The following is a 17,884-nucleotide window of genomic DNA, read 5'->3' as shown; positions in this document are numbered from 1 at the left end:
GGATCCTAGTCAAAACCCGTAATCCCTTAAAATCCTATGTGCTGCAGTGAATTAATTGAGATCTCTCAGCAAACCATGGGTTTTTAATGAGAAACTGCTGAGTATCACGACTGTTCTGAGAAAGGAAAGGTAGAGGGGACTAAGGACAGGATTTCGTTGTAAGTGATTATTACAAAGGCTAATTGTGATGGACGAAGCCTGATCTCTCAACACAAAGATGGGTCACTGTCCCCAACCTCACTCTTAGCGTCAAGCCCATTCCAACCCAGCAAAGCCATGGGGCACAGAACTGCACTTCTAGTCTGGGAATTCTTGTATTTCCCCTCATATGTGATTGGTACTTTTCTCTGTAATGAGATTATCATTCTGTTTCCTGGAACACATATTGATCTAATAAGAGTGAGAAATAAAATTCACAATCAAGAAGAAATGAAATCAAAATACAACACCACCACCACAAAAAGCACAACATGATATACTGTGAGAAAAATATCAGTGACAACCACACACAACTCTGAAGCCATCATTTCCTCACAAGCACCAACACACACATGGAGAGCCACACCCCACGCAAAAATGTTATACATGAAGAACAAGGAAGCTTAACACAATACAGTTACACACTCTCACACAACACGTGCAAACATAAGTCATTATTTCTGGAATATACATATCAATAACCTCACCCAAGGTCAATAGACTAATTCTAAAGTTAACAGAATGAGAGAAGCAGGTGGGTCAGAAAACAAAATATATCAAATGCTACCTCATGCTTCCTCTGACCTCATACAGCCAGACCTGGAACTATTAAAACCAGAGGCCGCCCAACATATGAAGCTTAGAGCAACCAGAGGAAAGCCGGGATAGTACTATTGATAAGTATTTAACTGAATAGCAGAAGAAAGGAGACCTAGACCAGGGAGCTTCTCTGGATGTGCGGTTCCCGCCTGGCGAACTTCTTAGGCCCTAATTAAGTCTGAGACCCAAACACACACTGGTCGCCAAGGGAGGTCCAGCGCAGAGATGTTGCAAACAGAAAAGGAAGACACCCCAGAGCACACAGGGAGAGTCTTCTCCTGCAGGTGATGCCCTAGATTTGGATCCCAGCTACCTAAATACACAGACCATTAACGCTGGTTGTTTTAAGAACCCTAATTGGTTTGTTTCTCCCATCAGAGCACTTGAGAAGAGAATGTACAGGGCTCTTTCCATTTGTCAATCCTTAAAGCACGTCCAGTATGATCTAATAATCCCAACTGTGCTCTACGGACATGCAATTGAGGTTGCATGTTTGGTAATCCACTGGGGTGCTTACCACCAAGTCACTGGTTCAAAGCTCTCAGCCAATCTGAGGGACTTGATGAGGCCTCTACTCCTGGAGAGATCGACAGTCATTAGGAAGCTAAAGGGGCACTTCAGTTCTTTCCCATAGTTGACTCCTAGTTGGAAGAGGCACAGCATACAAGCAATTTTGTGCTTTGGGAAATTAACTACACAGATGGCTATCCACATGGATAAAAGCCTGTCGCAAATGTGAGATTCTGGGCTCTAGAGCCATGTCTGTAACCTATTGCTTAATCCACTCTCAGCAGCTAACCCACTCCTCAAAGTTTTCTATGTTGTCTCAATCTCGGTGGGGAAGGTGTGATGCTGGGAGTTTCTGTCAACAGGGCCGGGTCTTGATTCTAAGGTGTTGGTTCTTTACGATGGCATCATCCTTGTTGATGGGATTTCATAAAATGCCATCAATTCCAAGCTGAGACTTACTTTGAACAGCCAATGACGGGGAAGAGAGCTACCTTGTGGGTGTGGCCTCATGATTTAAAAGGTCTCCGTGAGAGCTCTGTAGCTTTGTTCTGGACCTGGACCCTTCCACTGACCTGAAGGTTTGGGGACTTGGGACAGAATCGTTTCATCGTTCCTGCTTCTCTGGAAGTTGTCAGTCTCAACACACTTGAGGAAGAAGGCTGCCATTGGACCTGCCATCTTGGATTCATCATCCACTGTATCTGCTTGATTACTGGTAAGAGTCCAAGACTGAAATGTGAGCTTTGACAGCCTCTGGAACTGAAAGTTGAAATAGGGAGAAAGCAGAAAATTCTCTAAGTGGTTCTGAGGAATGAAGTTGGGAGGGAACTAGGCGTTTGTACACGGGGTACCCATCTTGGCCCTCTTGGAGACCTACGTGAAGTGAGCGTTTCTATATTGTGTTTTGAACATATGGATGTGTTTCCTCTACTCCATATAAGAAGGGTAAACAGATTAAGGTGTCCTGCTCACCCTCAATCCCCTTCACACCTCAGAATCTATTCAGGGACTTGATGTGTCTTAATATCTTGTCTTTATGCAATGGTCCATTATGTGTATCAACTTGCTGGGTCCATGTGCTCCGTAGCGTGGCAGGTATGTAAGGATGTCAGTTTGGGAGCTGGGCTCCAGTGTGGGCTTATTCCTCCATCAATCAAGGGTTGGAGACTTCAAAACCACCAGACTCTGCAGTTCACACCGATGGCAGTCTGCTCCCAGAAAGACATACAGCAGCGTTAACCAAAGTAGGTCATTCTGCCCACTGAGGTTAAATGGGAATGCGCATTCATTGCAAAAGAGATGCCTGTACTTTATATATGGGGCTTTCTGTTCTAATTAAGAATTATAGCATTGGAAACACGTAGGGGCAGTTTACTCTGTTCTATGTAGCTACCATTCATGGACAGGGACAGTGACAGTAAGGTCTTGATACTTTATTTCAGCTTTCCCACAAAAGGTTTCAATGACCAGAAAGTGTATGAGTAACTTTTCTGTTTTCCTAAGAAGACAGCTCACACGAGGGCTAATAAGTGTACAAGCTTGTGATATGTAACCTTGAGTGGACTAGAGAGCAGTTGTAACATGTTCTACAGTGTAGCCATGAGGGGGTATAGCATGAAATGACACTGGATTCAGTTTATTTCCTTTATTACATTAAACTGTGGTATCTTTGATTGGATCTGCAAGATGGGATCCTTTAGGAAGCTGGTCCAAGTTGAAAGGATTCTGTGTAGGATAGCAATCCTTAATCCTTTCTTAATCTTTACCAGATTGATATAAGCAGAGGTTCCTGAGGTGTGAATTCAGAACCTTTGACCCAGCTAGGGATTGGAGAAAAGTTGGCAGAGAGAAGCAGGATCTGTCTGCAGCAAGACAGGTGACTTGGATCTGGGTGCCTCTGTAGACCTGCAGCCCCTGCTTGGTGAAGCTCCTGAGCTCATTAAGGCTGATGTTCAGAGACGCAGTGATCCCTAGGCAAGTCAAGCCTAGACATTTTGCAAGAAGACAAGGAACTGGGCCAGAACACACAGGGAGAGAAACCTATCCATGAGCTGAGGTCCTGGATTCGGATTGTATTCAAATGAACAATAAGACAGCACAACTTGGGGGTTTTAAGACCCCCAGTTGTTGATGCTTCTCTAAGAATCTCCCTTGAAATCTGAGAGAACGTGCTGCACTCTTCTCCAGAGAGCAATGCTGCATAGACAGCCAGTGGGGTCCACGAATCCCTACTGTGTTCGAGACGGATGCAATCTCGGTGGCATATTTTTTAGGCTTTGGGTTTCCCCCCCGTGAGGTCAGTAGTTCAATTATGATCTGTGATGATAGATGAGCCCAGGCTCTCTTGGAATGATTGACAATCCGTAGGAACCCAAAGAGGCATTTCGCTTCCATAAGGTTTCTCAAAGTCAGAAGAGAGTCAGTGGGTTTAAGGTTTTGCTTTGGGAAATGAGCTACCCACATGAAAATGCAAAGGAAAAACTGTACTGCACATATGAGAATTTTGGTTTTGCAGCCTTTTCTGGAAACAATTGCTAAATCCACTCTAATCTACTAACACACTCCTCAAAGTTTTCCATGTTCTCTCACGCACAGTGTGCACAGAGATGGCTGAGGGCTTGTGTCAACAGGGTTGGGGCTGGATTCTCAGGGGTTGGTCAGTTCTGATGGCATCACCCTGGTTGAGCAGATTTCAAAAAGCCAAAATTCCATGCTGAGCCCTACTGCGATCTACCCATGAGGGTGAAGATAGCGTCTTTGTGGGGGTGGTCGTATGATTTAAAAGGACTCTCTGAAAGCTAATGATCTTTGTTCTGTCCTAGCCCAGTCTTCTGACCTGAAGGTTTGGGAACTTGAGACAGAATCTTGCCATCCCTCCTGCTTCTCTGGGAGTTGTCAGTCTCAACGTCCTTTGAAGAAGAAGCCTGTCATCTGAGTCGCCCAGCTTGGATTTGTCAGCCACTGGCTATCAAGGGTAAGAGTCAGGAATGAAATCTGAGCCTTCTCAGTCCCTGCCACTGTGCGTTGAAATATGTATCATTAACATGAAAGCCCTCTACTTGTAAATGATTCTGAGGCGAACATGGGAGAAGGACACGGTTGTCGGATGGCGGGGTCCACAGAGTGGCTCTCCTTGAGATCTGAGCAGACCTGTTTTCCCATCCACAGGTGAGGATTCCTCTTGGAGCAGAGTGATCATCATGAGCAGCAGGAACCCACCCAGGCTCCTAGATCTGACCATCCAGGGCGTGTTGCAGAATGAGGCCTCAGCCATCGCCGCTCTTGAGTGGCTGCCCACACAGTTCTTCCCTCCCTTGTTCATGGCAGCCGTTGCCAAGGGACACAGTGAGGTGGTGAAGGCCATGGTGCACTACTGGCCCTTCACAAAGCTCCCACTAGGGGCTCTGTTGGAGGATTGTGTGTTTCGAGAGCTCATCTTAAAGGCTGCACTCGATGGCCTTGACATCCTGCGTGCCCAGAATGCTCAGCACAGGAGATGCAAACTGAAAGTGTTGGATTTACAGCTGCCCACTGGCACCAACTTCTGGAATGTCTGGGCTGGAGCCCCATCTAATGACTCTGTGATGTCATCAGAAGAGCCTGAGGACACACCCCGCAGAATTCAGATGGAAAAAGGACCCCATTCCAGATCAGGAAAGAAGCACCAGCCCCTGACCTCCATGGAGGTGCTCACAGACCTGTGGTTTGAGGAAGCTACCTCAGATGTACTGCTCACCTTCCTGATTGAAAGGGTCAAGCAGAAGAAGGCCCTGCCAACGCTGTGCTGCAGGAAGGTGGCGTTTCTTGGACCTCTCCCACAACTTCACATTCTTGGGGACATCCTGAAGATGGTGCACCTGGACTCTGTCCAGGAGGTGGAAATTCATGGCAAATGGGACCTGCACACCCTCAACTGGTTTGCTCCTTACTTGGCGCGGATGTGTCACCTGCAGACCCTCTTTCTCTCTGGAGTCATCTTGGGTTGCAAGGACTGCGGCAAAGACTGCAACGTGGGGCAACTCCTTGCCCAATTCACCTCTCAGCTCCTCAATCTGCATCAGCTCCAGCACCTCTTCCTGGAATCTGCCTGCCTGCCCAGGGGCTGCCTCATCCGGCTGCTCACACGCTTGCCATCTCCCTTGCTGACCCTCAGCCTGACTGATTGTGTGCTTTTGGACGAGGACTTGAGTTACCTGTCTTTATGCCCCTGTACCAGCCGCCTAAGGACCCTGGTATTGTGTGGTCTATCCAGGCCTAGCTCCAGTTATGCATTCCTTCCGGGTCTGCTAGAGATTGTCTCCACCACCCTTATGCACCTGAACTTAGCTGGCTGTGGGATCCAGGACCCTGACCTCAGGGCCTTGCAGAATGCACTGGGCCGCTGCTCCCAGCTGGTCACCTTGATGTTATGTGGAAACTCCGTGTCCTGGGATGTTCTGCAGGAGCTGCTGCAGCACACCACCCCTCAGTGCAAGTTCTTGGAGCTCCCTGTCCCACTGCATTGCTACTTGGGCCCCCAAGGAATGCTGCACTAGGAGCTCTCCTCCCTGTCTTGGAGGAGGTGATGGTGATCCTGATGCCCAACGGGGTCAATTCTGTAGAATTCTGTAACCACAGAGGTACTAACAGATCATTGCATGCCATCCTCATCCAAATGGACAGCTGATGCCATCATCTCTTTCACGCTGTCTTGTCAGTCCAAAACGTCCAGCTGTGGGTGCCTTGCCCCATATTAAAGCGTTCATGTTCCCTATGCCTAAGTGATTTGTTCTTGAGGTACACGAGGGTCAGGAATCTTCTCTGTGATAAAGTCGCCTTCAGATGTGAAGATTTCAGGATGCATCAGACATCACCCACACCCAAGTCAACCCTCGCTTGCTTCACCTGCCTTGTAGAAGGCATTGAAAGAAAGATTCCAGCAGACTGGATGCTGACCCCCCTCAATAAAGGATGGCAGGACAGCACCATGTTTTTGGAATTGAAGGTCTGATCTTGGGCATCTTCTCGATTCACTGCAACCTGGATTCCACCACCTAGGAAACTCTCCAAGAAATTCAGAATCCCCCTTGTTGAATAGAGAGCAGCCCCTTTCCTTCCAAGCCACTGAAACCCATTGTTCACAGCCAGGCGTAAATTTGTGTACACTGCGTTCAAATAAACATCTCTCTGTAAAGCCATTCATTGTGGTATTGATTCCTCTTGCAGCCTGAGTGAACATTAATTATTCATGACATGGTTTGTGGTTGCACACTCAGCAGAAATGGGCATCCACATTTGGGGGCACTGGTCTCCCTCTTCTTTTCCTCCAATATTACCACGTTCAAAGCTGGGCTTTGGCCAACTTCGCAAGTACCAGGACGCCTGGTTTCAGTAATGCACCTAGGGGATACTTCAGTTATTTCCTGATGTCATTTGGGGAACCCTATTGCATCGTTGCACAGCACTTTATCCCAGGTGGGGCTTTGAAGAAAGTAATGGGCCGATAAGCACAAGATCTGTAGATTAATCCCACCAGGTGCTCCATAGGGAAGGACGAATTTATCTGCTTCAAACAACATTTATGTCCTCAGATATTAGAGATATTGGCTGCCTATGATGGACAGGGTGGCTGTTGCCAGTGTTTGTATCAATATACAAACCAGGAGATCAGGGTTTGAACATAAGTCTTCCTGTATTTCATAGGCTGAGTGCATCCCAGGGTGCAGTCGTCAGAGTGCACCTGGTTGCTGTACTCAGCATCAACAGGGTATAAGGACGTCGGAGTTCATCATCCCTGTACCTTTCTGCACTCACGGTTCCTGCAGCAGCTGTCTGTCTTGTCGTTTGTGCATATCTCATCTACTTGCGGTGGGGCTTTCTCTATGTCTACTTGGATGGGACAGGATTTTCTGTAGTTTGGTAGTGATGCAATTATATATATTTTAGAGCTCTAATGGTCTAATGACTTTTGTGTTGGGCTGTCATCTAGAAGGTTGAGAGTTCAAAACCACAATTTTCTCCCCCAGGGAAATATGGGATTGACTCTTTTCATGAAGACACAGGGACAGATGAGAACTCTCAGCACAAGGAATCCAGGACAGATAAAACTTCAGAAGCAATCATGGGTGTTGCGATACCATGTGGGTAGAATTTTGGTGTGCACAGAAGTGGAGGTGGTGGGGAACCAATCACAAGGATGGATGTAGAACCCACCCCACCCCTGAGTGAGACGAACAACACAAAAGTGGGTGAAGGGAGAGAGCAGATAGTGTAAGATGTGAAAATAATTTATAATTTATCATTAAGTCACGAGGGTGGGAGAATGGGGAAAGAGGGGGGTAAAGAGGAGCTGAGAGCATGGGCTCAAGAAGGAAACAATGTTTTGAAAATGATGGTGGTGACATATGCACAAATGTGTATGGATTTTTATAAGAGGTATAAGAGTTCTACCAATAATATTATATATAAAATATATCATATATAAAATTATATTACTGTATATATTCAATCAAATATACCTATGCTATAGTTCTACAATGCCGAATATAGTCTGTCTAAGACAGCAATGTCTTTAGGGTAACGGAAGTGATGCCCAGGAGGATGACTGCTAACGTTCTCTGACATAAAATGACAATGATTTTTCTAAGTGTTTTGGAATGCCCCATCTTCTCATCGCTACCCTAATTGGTGATGATGCACACCGTTTCTCTGTTGGAGGCAGCTGAACTCTATTGGGACTGGACCTTTGCGGGGGATTAGACCAGCTATCCCGCATCAAGCTGGGTTAGAACTGAGGCGTGTGGATGAAAGGAACAGAAAGAGCTATGTACAAAGCATGGGACAGGGAGGACTCCAATGCAATAGACTGAAGTCTCCAGTACATTCAAATCTTGGTATATATACTCTTCTTACACAGGACTTGGTTACAAAACAAACATCAAAGCACTTAAACATTCCTAAACTCTTATCTATGCAAATGTACCTCAACTGGTCACAGTTTCTTAACCTTAGAATAATAAAAGCACTAGGTTCAAAGACAATCACAGGGATACAAGATTCAAGAGAGCCTCAAAGGGATCCTAATTAACTGAGTTGTCCCTCAATGCTTTTTAGCAGCAAAGTCACAAATAGTCAGTTTGCAACATTTTTGTCTGCAGAGACACAGAGGCTCAGGGGACTAAATAGTCACCCATTAGTAAACACCTTGGTCAGCTGGATGCTTCCTACAGACCTTAACTTGCTCTTTTTGAGGATTTCTTCAAACTGGTGCAACAAGACTGTGTGCATGGTGTAGTGGTGTTTTGCAGCTGCCACTGTTCTGCCTGAACTCGTTTGCTTCTTATTTGAACCAGACAGTTCATGTGAGATGTTTCAGACTCTCTGGAAATATTTTGGATTCAACAAATTTCCTGAGGGAGCAGGAAGTGAAATATCAGGACACCAAATATGGAATGGTGACAAAGACTTTGATCCAATGCCAAGAGACAGATACAGTCATCCCCTACAGAAGTGGTTCTCAACCTGTGGGGCGCAATCCCTGTGGGGGTTAAACAATCCTTTCACAGGGGTGGCCTCAGACCATCGGAAAACACATAAATATTTCACAATACATAATTACATATTGTTTGTGATTAATCACTGTGCTTTAAGTGTGTTTAATTATGGTCAATTTGTAACAATGAAAATACATCCCGAGTATCAGATATTTACATTATTATGCATAACAGTAGCAAATTACATTTAGGAAGTAACAACGAAAATAATTTGATGGTTGGAGGGTCAGGTCACCACAACATGAGGAACTCTATTACTGGGTCGTAACATCAGTAAGGTTGAGAACCACTGACCTGCAGGTAGTCCCCTAAGTTTATCTTTCTACCAAGGGATAGTAGGGAAGAATGAATTTATGCTTGATAAATCCTTACATAGTTTGCAATTATTCCTTGTATAATGGGAGAAAGATTTTGTAATACTTTAACCTGCATCATAAGCTACAGGAAATAAATTTCCATTTGTCAGCAAGAGTGTGCATATTCTTTCTGTGTTCCTGGGAAGGGGGCATGGAGTGATGCCAATAAGCCCGGGAGCCTATGATGCATAGCACTGGTTCTAAACCTTCCTAATGTCGCGATCCTTTAACACAGTTCCTTCTCCTGTGATGACCCCCAACCATAAAATCATTTTTGTTGCTACTTCATTCATAACGGTAATTTTGCTACTCTTCTGAATCGTAATGTAAATATCAGACATACAGATATTTCATTTTAGAAATGGAACATAATTAAAGGATAGTGATTAATCACAAAACAATACATAATCACACTTTGTGGAATATTTATTTCTAATTACAAATAGATGACATTTGGTTTTGAAGCATGGTGTAGCATGGGTAACTGTCTTCACGCTGGGTACTTGTGTGGGGGGGTATCTGCATGTGAGCAGACGCCTAGGAGATGCATAGAGGAGCAGAGTCTCTTCCTAAGACCTTCGAAAATATGTGTTTTTCGATAGTCTTAGGGGACCCCTGTGAAAGAATCGTTTAACCACTAAAGGGGTAGCCACCCATAGGTTGAGAACCGGTGATGTTTAGCTTGCAAGGAAGTGGAGATCCGCCCTAATGTGTCTTGCAGTTTGGCAATGAGGTGTAAGGGACGCAATAGTGCAGAGTTTGTTTTATTTTATTTTTTATGAGACTATGTGGGATCCTAGAATGAATGTACGGGCCACGCCCACCAGGTGCTCCACAGAGAAGAACAAGTTACATGCTCCAGGCACCATTCACTCCTTCAGAAACCATGGAGTGGTGGTGTACATGATGGGATGCTGGACTGTTTCAATAGTTTATCTTTTGGGATGCAAGCCAGAAGATCACGGTTTGAATATCAGTCTTTCTGTTTTGCAGGAGCTGCATGCATTCCAGGGTGTGTTCATCTGAGTGCATTCAGCTGCTCTACTCAGCATAAACAGGGTATAGAGATATGGGGAGGCTTGTCATCCCCTATATCTTTCTGTCATCATTGCCTTTGCACCTGAGTTTGATTAATTTTATTGTTTGATGATATAATGTGGCTTCCATGAGTGGATCTGCTATAATGGAATCTTGTGTGAAGACATTCCTTAGTAAAAGGATCAGGGTGGGGGTAGTACTGTTCAATCCCTTCTCAATCTTTGTCAGATTGATGTCCCGGGAGTTTTCTGAGGTGTGGATCCAGATCCTATCATCTACCAAGGGATTTTAGAGATGTGAGCAGAGAGAAGTCTGATGTCTCTGCAGAAAGAAAGGAGATAGAGAGGTCAGGAGCTCTCTGAGGCAGCTGTGTCTGGCACATCCAAGCACTCATCCCTTCACAACCCCAAGGAAATAGATATAAAGGGAGTTTCTCTGAGGTGTGGCTGTACAGAACTTTCATTTCTCAAGGGATTCTAGGTGAGAGCAACCTGGAGATATAATACAAAGTTGACTACATCCAGGATAGAAGTATGGGTTAGGTTGAATCCCTGGACCTATAGTCTCTTACCAAGAAGCTTCCTAGACACAATGTAAGGCAGATGCTAAGATACAGGCAGATTTCTAAGGCAGGACACGCTCTCACATGTTACCAGTTGATGAGGAACCGGCCCTAGACCCAAAAGAAGACAGAGCATTCTCCTCTGGTTGATGCCCTGGATTTGGGCTTCACCCGCTTTAATGATGAGATAGTTACTTCTGGTTGGTGGTGCTTCTATCACTGGTAAAAGGATTAAGGATCATAAGCAAAACTCTTAATCCCTTAAAATCCCACGTGGTGCAGTGAATTACTTGGGATCGCTCAGCAAACCATAATTCTCTAATGAGAAACTAATGACTATCATGATTGTTCTGAGAGAGGAAAGGTAGATAGGATTACTGACAGGATTCAGTTGTAAATGATTATTACAAAGGTTAATTGTGATGGACAAAGCCTTGAACTTCAACACAAATGTTGGTCAAAGTCACCCTCCTCCCTCACAGCCATCAAGTCCATTCCAACCCAGCAACCCCTGAGGGCAAAGAACTAAACTAATAGTCGGGGAATTCTTTATTTACCGATGATATGTGATTGATATTTTTGTCAGTGACAAAGTTATAATTCTTTTCCCTGGGAAAAATATCAATCAGATATGATGCAGAATTAAAATAATTCACAAACAAGAAAAAATGAAATCACAATTCAACACCACTACCACCACAAAAAGCCCTTCATGAGGTACTGTGAAAAAAATGTCGGTGACAACCACACACAAATCTAAAACCAGCATTTCCTCACAAACACCAACACACACCAGAGCCACACCCTATGCAATGATGTAACACAGGAAGAAAGAAGAAACTAAACACAATACACATACACAATCACACACAACATGCACAAATAGAAAGCAAAATTGCTAGAATGAATACATACACATCAATCATCTCACCCAAGGTCAATGGGCTAATTCTAAATTAAACAGATGGACAGAAGCTGATGGGTCAGAAAACAAAATCTATCAAATGCTACCTCATGTTACCTCAGACCTCGTACACAGAGACCTGAAAATATTTAAAATCAGAGGCTGCCCAAAAGCATATGAAGCATAAAGCAACCAAAGGAAAGCAGGGACAGCACTATTGATAAGTGTTTAGCTGAATAGCAGAAGAAAGTTGACCGAGACCAGAGAGCTTCTCTGGATGTGAAGTCCCTGCCTGGTGAACCTCCGAGGCCCAAAGTGAGGCTGAGGCCCAAACTTAGTGCTCTCCAAGGGAGGTCCGGCGCAGAGATGTTGCAACGAGAAAAGACAGACACCCCAGAGCACACAGGGAGAGTCTTCTCCTGCAGGTGATGCCCTACATTTGGATTCCAGCTACCTAAACAGAGGGACCATTAATGTTGGTTGTTTTAAGGACCCTAATTGGTGATGTTTCTCTCATCAGAGCGCTTGAGAAGAGAATGTACAGGGCTCTTCTCAAGAGGTCAAAACTCTAAGCTCGCCCAATGTGATCTAATACTCCCTACTGTGCTCTAGGGAGACGCAATTAAGGTCGCATGTTTGGTAATCCACTGGGGTGCTTACCACCAGGGGAATGGTTCAAACCACTCATCCAATCTGTGAGGCTCGATGAGAACTTTTAAACCTGGAGAGATCGACAGTCCTTCGGAAGCCAAAGAGGCCCGTCTACTCTTTCCCAAAGTTGGCTCTAAGTTGGAAGGGGCACAGGTTACAAGTAAATTTGTGCTATTGGAAATTAATTACACAGATGAAAATCCATATGGACAAAACTCAGTTGCACATGTGAGAATCTGGGCTCTAGAGCCATTCCTGTAAGCAACTGCTTAATCCACTCTCAGCAGCAAACACACTCCTCAAAGTTTTCTATGTTGTCTCAATCCCAGTGGGTAAGGTGTGATGGCTGGGAGTTTGTGTCCATGGGGCTGGGTAGGGATTCTCAGGGAAGGGTTGGTTATGATGACATCAGCCTGGTTGATGAGATTTTATAAAAATGCCATCAATTCCAAGCTGAGATCTACTGTGAACAGCCAATGAGGGGGAGCATAGCTATCTTGTGGGTGTGGTCTCTTGTTTAAAAGGACTCTCTGAAAGCTCTGTAGCTTTGTTCTGCACCTGGACCCTTCATCTGACCTGAAGGTTTGGGGACTTGAGACAGAATCCTGCCATCATTCCTGCTTCTCTGGAAGTTGTCAGTCTCAACACACTTGAGGAAGAAGACTGCCATTGACCTGCCATCTTGGATTCATCATCCACTGTATCTGCTTGATTACCGGTAAGAGTCCAAGACTGAAATGTGAGCTTTGTCAGCCTCTGCAACTGTGAGTTGAAATAGGGAGTAAGATGAAAACATTCTAAATGGTTCTCAGGAACTAAGTGGGGGCAGATCTAGATGTGGGAAGGCTGGGTTCCCAGGTGGCTCTCTTGGAGACCTATGTGAAGTGAGTGTAATCTATATTCCATTATGAATATGTGGATGTATGTTCTCTATGCAGTATAATCAGAGTAAACAGATTAGTGGGTCCTGCTTAACGTCCATCATTAGTAACCTCTCCAGGGATTTGATGTGTCTTCCTATCTTCCCTTGTGCAACGATTCATTATGTGTATCAACTAGCTGAGATCATGCTTGTCCACATTGTGGCAGGGATGTAAGTATGTCTGTTTGGGAGCCAGGCTCCAGTGTGGGTTTATGTGTGTACTAGTCAACTCCTGGGGGCTTCACAACCACCATGTTTCCAATTCAGAGATAGAGAGTCTGCTCCCAGCAAGATATATAACAGTGGTTCCCAAAGGAGGCGATCCTGCCCACTGACCAGAAAAGGAATGATCCCCTTCAGTGATTCTGGTATTTATATTGGGGAGAAAGATGGGGCTTTCTCCACCCACTGAGATTGACAGTCCTGGAATCCCACAGGGGTGGTTTTCTCTGTCCTGTGTGGTTTCCATTCATCGACATTGATGATGGCAGTGAGCTCTTTTAATACTTTGTCTTCGATTACGGGCTTTAGGACAAGCCTTGGATTCCAGATGTGATGGAATTCTTATTGGTGGTGGTTTTGTCTGTTAGGTGCCGCCCATAGGGGCCAACCCTTAGGCACATCCCGCACGACAGAAAGAAACCTTGCACACTTTGGGCCATCCTCAGCATTCTCCCCAAGACGTGACTATTGTTCCATCTGCTGTGTCTATCCGCCTCTGTGAGGGCTTCCCTCTTCTTCACCATGCTCTCCTGCTCACGGACTGGTCCTTCTTGACCATACAAGCAAAGTCTGTTAGACAAAGTGTTGCCATTCTTGTGTCTAAAGGGAGCTTAGGCCAAGTGTGTTTTCATGTTATTTCTCAGGAGGGGTTACAGGCGATGCTCAGAAGCAATTATATTGTGAAACAATTACAAATTTGATAAATGACTTAAATTACCCAATCTGAAATGGATGATTTCAAGGATGAATCACCACCTAATTCACCATAAATAATTATTTCACAACAGCATTAAATGATTAATTATTTCTATTATGTGTTCTGCCACAGACGAGCGAGAGCCACAAAGAGGCCATCTTGTTGACTGTTGATCGCCTCCCATCACGTGAAGTCCTACTAGTGACTAATTTTAACATGGATCCTATGGCCTGGAGGTGAGAACATGCTTATCAACAATGTCCCCTTTGATGTAGCCAGGATATGAATATTTTAATTTTATTAACATAGCTATTACAATCAATGCTGTGCCTTCAATGGCTCACTGACTCTGAAGAATCCTAATGTTATTTTGGCTTTCTACTTCTGTCCACTCTTGTTTCAGTCCTGGACAAATGATAAATGAGTGCAGACCTTTAAAGAGAGACTGAAAAATCCACTTGTGATTGCATCCAAAGAGTCATATTCAAAATCTAGCACCGGGTGATAACGGACCAAGGACTCTTTTAAATCATCAAGGCATGATTATGGCTGTCTTTTATTGGAACTCACAATATTTATGCCAAACCGCTCATGTCTGAAGAGCAAGTTTAAACCTTCCTCCCCAACCTCTCACTCCCCACCCCGCAAAAGAAGAGATTTTAAAGAGGGCAGACTCCATATAAATGGCTCTTTCTCTACGTTTCTTTGGATGATGTCAGGCCAAGCTGTTTTGTGGTGTGAGCCTATTCCCATCTCCCTTTTCTCTACCTCATCGACAGAATGACACTCTCTTTGTTCTCACTCTTATCACTTTGATGATTTCACCCTTTGGGTGCAAGTTACACTTTTATACTCCAATTTGTCGTCTGTAGTTGCTCTTTGAAACGTTCTGTTCCGTTCTCTCATCATTTCCTCCATTTTCTTTAGTTGCATTTCTCCCAATGGCAAAATTCAGGGTCTCCTTTTTATCCCCCTTGATCATTCTTCCTTCTTTGTCTTGTGGATAATGTTGCATTCTTCATACATGATGCTACTTATGTCGTCCCACAGCTGGTACCATTTCCTGTTGTTGGTGCTCAACAAGCCATATCTGTTCTTGAGATGGTCTTGCCATGGAAGTGGGATGGTTCTCAGGTTCTGTTTGTGCTCTCATATATTTGATTCATTTCTTCAGCTTCGTGGTCTCAGCTTCATTTTTGCCTGCAGATAACCAGCTCCTCTAAAATCTCTTTCATGTCAGGTCTTATGTCTGAACATTTCATTTGGGGGGAAGGTATACATAGCAGACAAATGCAAAAAGAACCAACCAAACCCCTCCATTAAATTACTTGGGATCATGTAACAATGAAAGAGATCATCTTGCCCTCAGGTAAGGTACCTTGGAGAGTGGATTACCTCCACCCTCCTCCAGTCAGTTCAGGGAGGAGCAGTTCCTTATCGGATTGACTGGTGTGTCCTTGATGGTTAGTTCTGAGCCAGAGGTTGCAGAGTCAAAAATCGTACCCTGTCCATTGTGCTCACGCTGCCTTGTTTGTAAGGATCAATCTTCTAAATGACAAGGAACGTAATGTATGTGTCTCAATCTAGGCCTTCTTTGGGCTTCCATAATCCCCCCTCCTGTGATGAAGGACATAAAACGACTCATGAATTTGACCTTTTCTTGTATTCCATGCCCTAGGGAGGGTATATCCTGACTGAGAATCTTTGGATGCTATCATGACTTCATGCTAATAGCATTCCTCATCCAGATTATATATCTTTAGTTTGGGTTTGTCTTTATGTCCTTTATGTCTGAATAAATATTGTCCTCAATTTATATTTGGGATTGGGGTTTCTTCTGTACTCTAAAACATTTGCCCCAGATGCTGTCGATTCGATTTCTGTGAGTCACATTGGCATAAGGCTATAGGTACAGCTTCCATTTGCATTGTCAAGGAAGGTGTGTGGCAAAGAAGTCCTTGTTCTTACAAGATATGCCCTGTGATTTCCAGATTTGTTTCTATCACCAAGACCATATTTTCCAACTACAATTCCTTCCTTTCTCTTTCCTAATTTATTATTACAATTACCAATAATCATCTATGTCTTCTGACTACATGGTTGATCAATTTCATACTAAAATGTTTGGAAGATTTCTTCAGTTTCTTTGTTAGTGATTAGTGAGTACATTTGACGTTTCACTGCATTAGAAGACTTTCTTGTACTATCATAGACGTTATTTGATAACACAGACAATTATAGTGGAATATAGATTTCAAAATTTCCATTTGAGGAATGCTCAGTCATTCCTCTTGAATTTGACTCTCCTGTATAGTAAGCCATAGGATAGCTTGATTCAATATGCAAGCACGATATTCCTACTGATCTTTGATTTATGCACCTCCTCAGCTGTTGAGGTCACTTGCCACCCTTGGCTGCCCATCCTGGATTCCACAACCTCAGCACCCACTTGAGCCACAGGAAGTATCCAGTTTGCAATCGACGTGTCACGTGGAAGTGTCACCAGCCTCTACCACGGTGAGTTGATAAGAGGAGTGTCCTACATTCCCCTCTTAGGAGAAAAGGGGATCAGAGTCAGATTTAGGAGTTGTAGCACAACTACCTTGGCTATCCCAGAAGTCTGAGCAGACCCCTCCTTTTATTTACAGGTCAGGACTCCCTTTGAGGCAGATTGATCAGCATGGGCAGCAGGAAGCCACCCAAGCTCCAGGATCTTGACCTGCAGCGTGAGTTGCAGAATGAGGCCTCAGCCATGGCTCCTCCGGACTGGCTGCCTACAGATCTCTTCCCCTCCTTATTCCTAGCAGCTGCGGTTGGGGGACACACAGAGATAGTGAAAGCCATGATGTGGTGTTGGCCTTTCATCTGGCTCCCACTAGGGGCTCTCCTGAAGTATCCTTATACTCAGCAAGACATCTTAATGGCTGCCATGGATGGTTTTGATAGTCTGCGGGCACGGAATGTTCCACCAAGGAGATCCAAATTGAGAGTGCTGGACCTAACCCTGAACCCTGACACCAACGTCTGGAAAGTGTGCTCTGTGCCCTCATCAGATGATACGCTGTCCACCCAGCCGAGAGCTATGACTCACCAAGGGAAGGATTTCAGAGCAGGGGAGACGTCTCAGCCCTTGGCCTCTATGGTGTTAATCACAGACCTGTGTTTTCTTGAAACAGGCCAGGATGAATTGCTCACCTGCCTCATTGAAAGAGTTCAGCAGGGAAGGGGTCTGCCACCCCTGGGCTGTAGGAAGTTAGAATTTATAGGTCTACCAGAACTCCCAGTTATTGAAGGGGTACTGCATGAGGTGCAGCTGGACTCTGTCCAGGAGGTGGTATTGCACTGCAGATGGGACCTGAAAACCCTCAAGTGGTTTGTACCTTACCTGGCCCACTTCACTCAGCTGAGCACACTCCATCTTTCTGGAATCATCCTGGACCCCCTTGGGTCATGTAGCAGGGAGGAAGTGGAGAAGTTACTTGAAGAGTTGACCTCTCAGCTGCTTAATCTGCATCAACTCAGGCACCTCATTCTGGAATCTGTCTATTTCATCGACGAACAACTTGACCAGATGCTCAGGTGTTTGCCGGCTCCCTTGAAGACCCTCACCTTAAAGTACTGCGTGCCAGTGGACTCTGACATGTTTAGTCTGTGCACGAGTCCCAGCACCAGGAGCCTCAGATCCCTGGATT

General features: G+C 44.8%; 1 protein-coding gene across 1 annotated transcript; it reads left to right on the top strand.

The window, feature by feature from the left end:
• Positions 1-4,670: 4,670 nt before the first annotated feature.
• On the top strand, positions 4,671-5,843 carry LOC142435684 (melanoma antigen preferentially expressed in tumors-like). The gene has a single exon (XM_075539879.1). It carries the CDS (start codon positions 4,671-4,673, stop codon positions 5,841-5,843), a length of 1,173 nt encoding a protein of 390 aa, XP_075395994.1.
• Positions 5,844-17,884: the final 12,041 nt, after the last annotated feature.

This window comes from Tenrec ecaudatus, chromosome Y, assembly GCF_050624435.1.
Source record: "Tenrec ecaudatus isolate mTenEca1 chromosome Y, mTenEca1.hap1, whole genome shotgun sequence".
In the NCBI taxonomy this organism is placed as follows: domain Eukaryota; kingdom Metazoa; phylum Chordata; class Mammalia; order Afrosoricida; family Tenrecidae; genus Tenrec; species Tenrec ecaudatus.
Note: the sequence above shows the minus strand (reverse complement) of the source record. Positions and strands in the feature narration are given on the sequence as shown.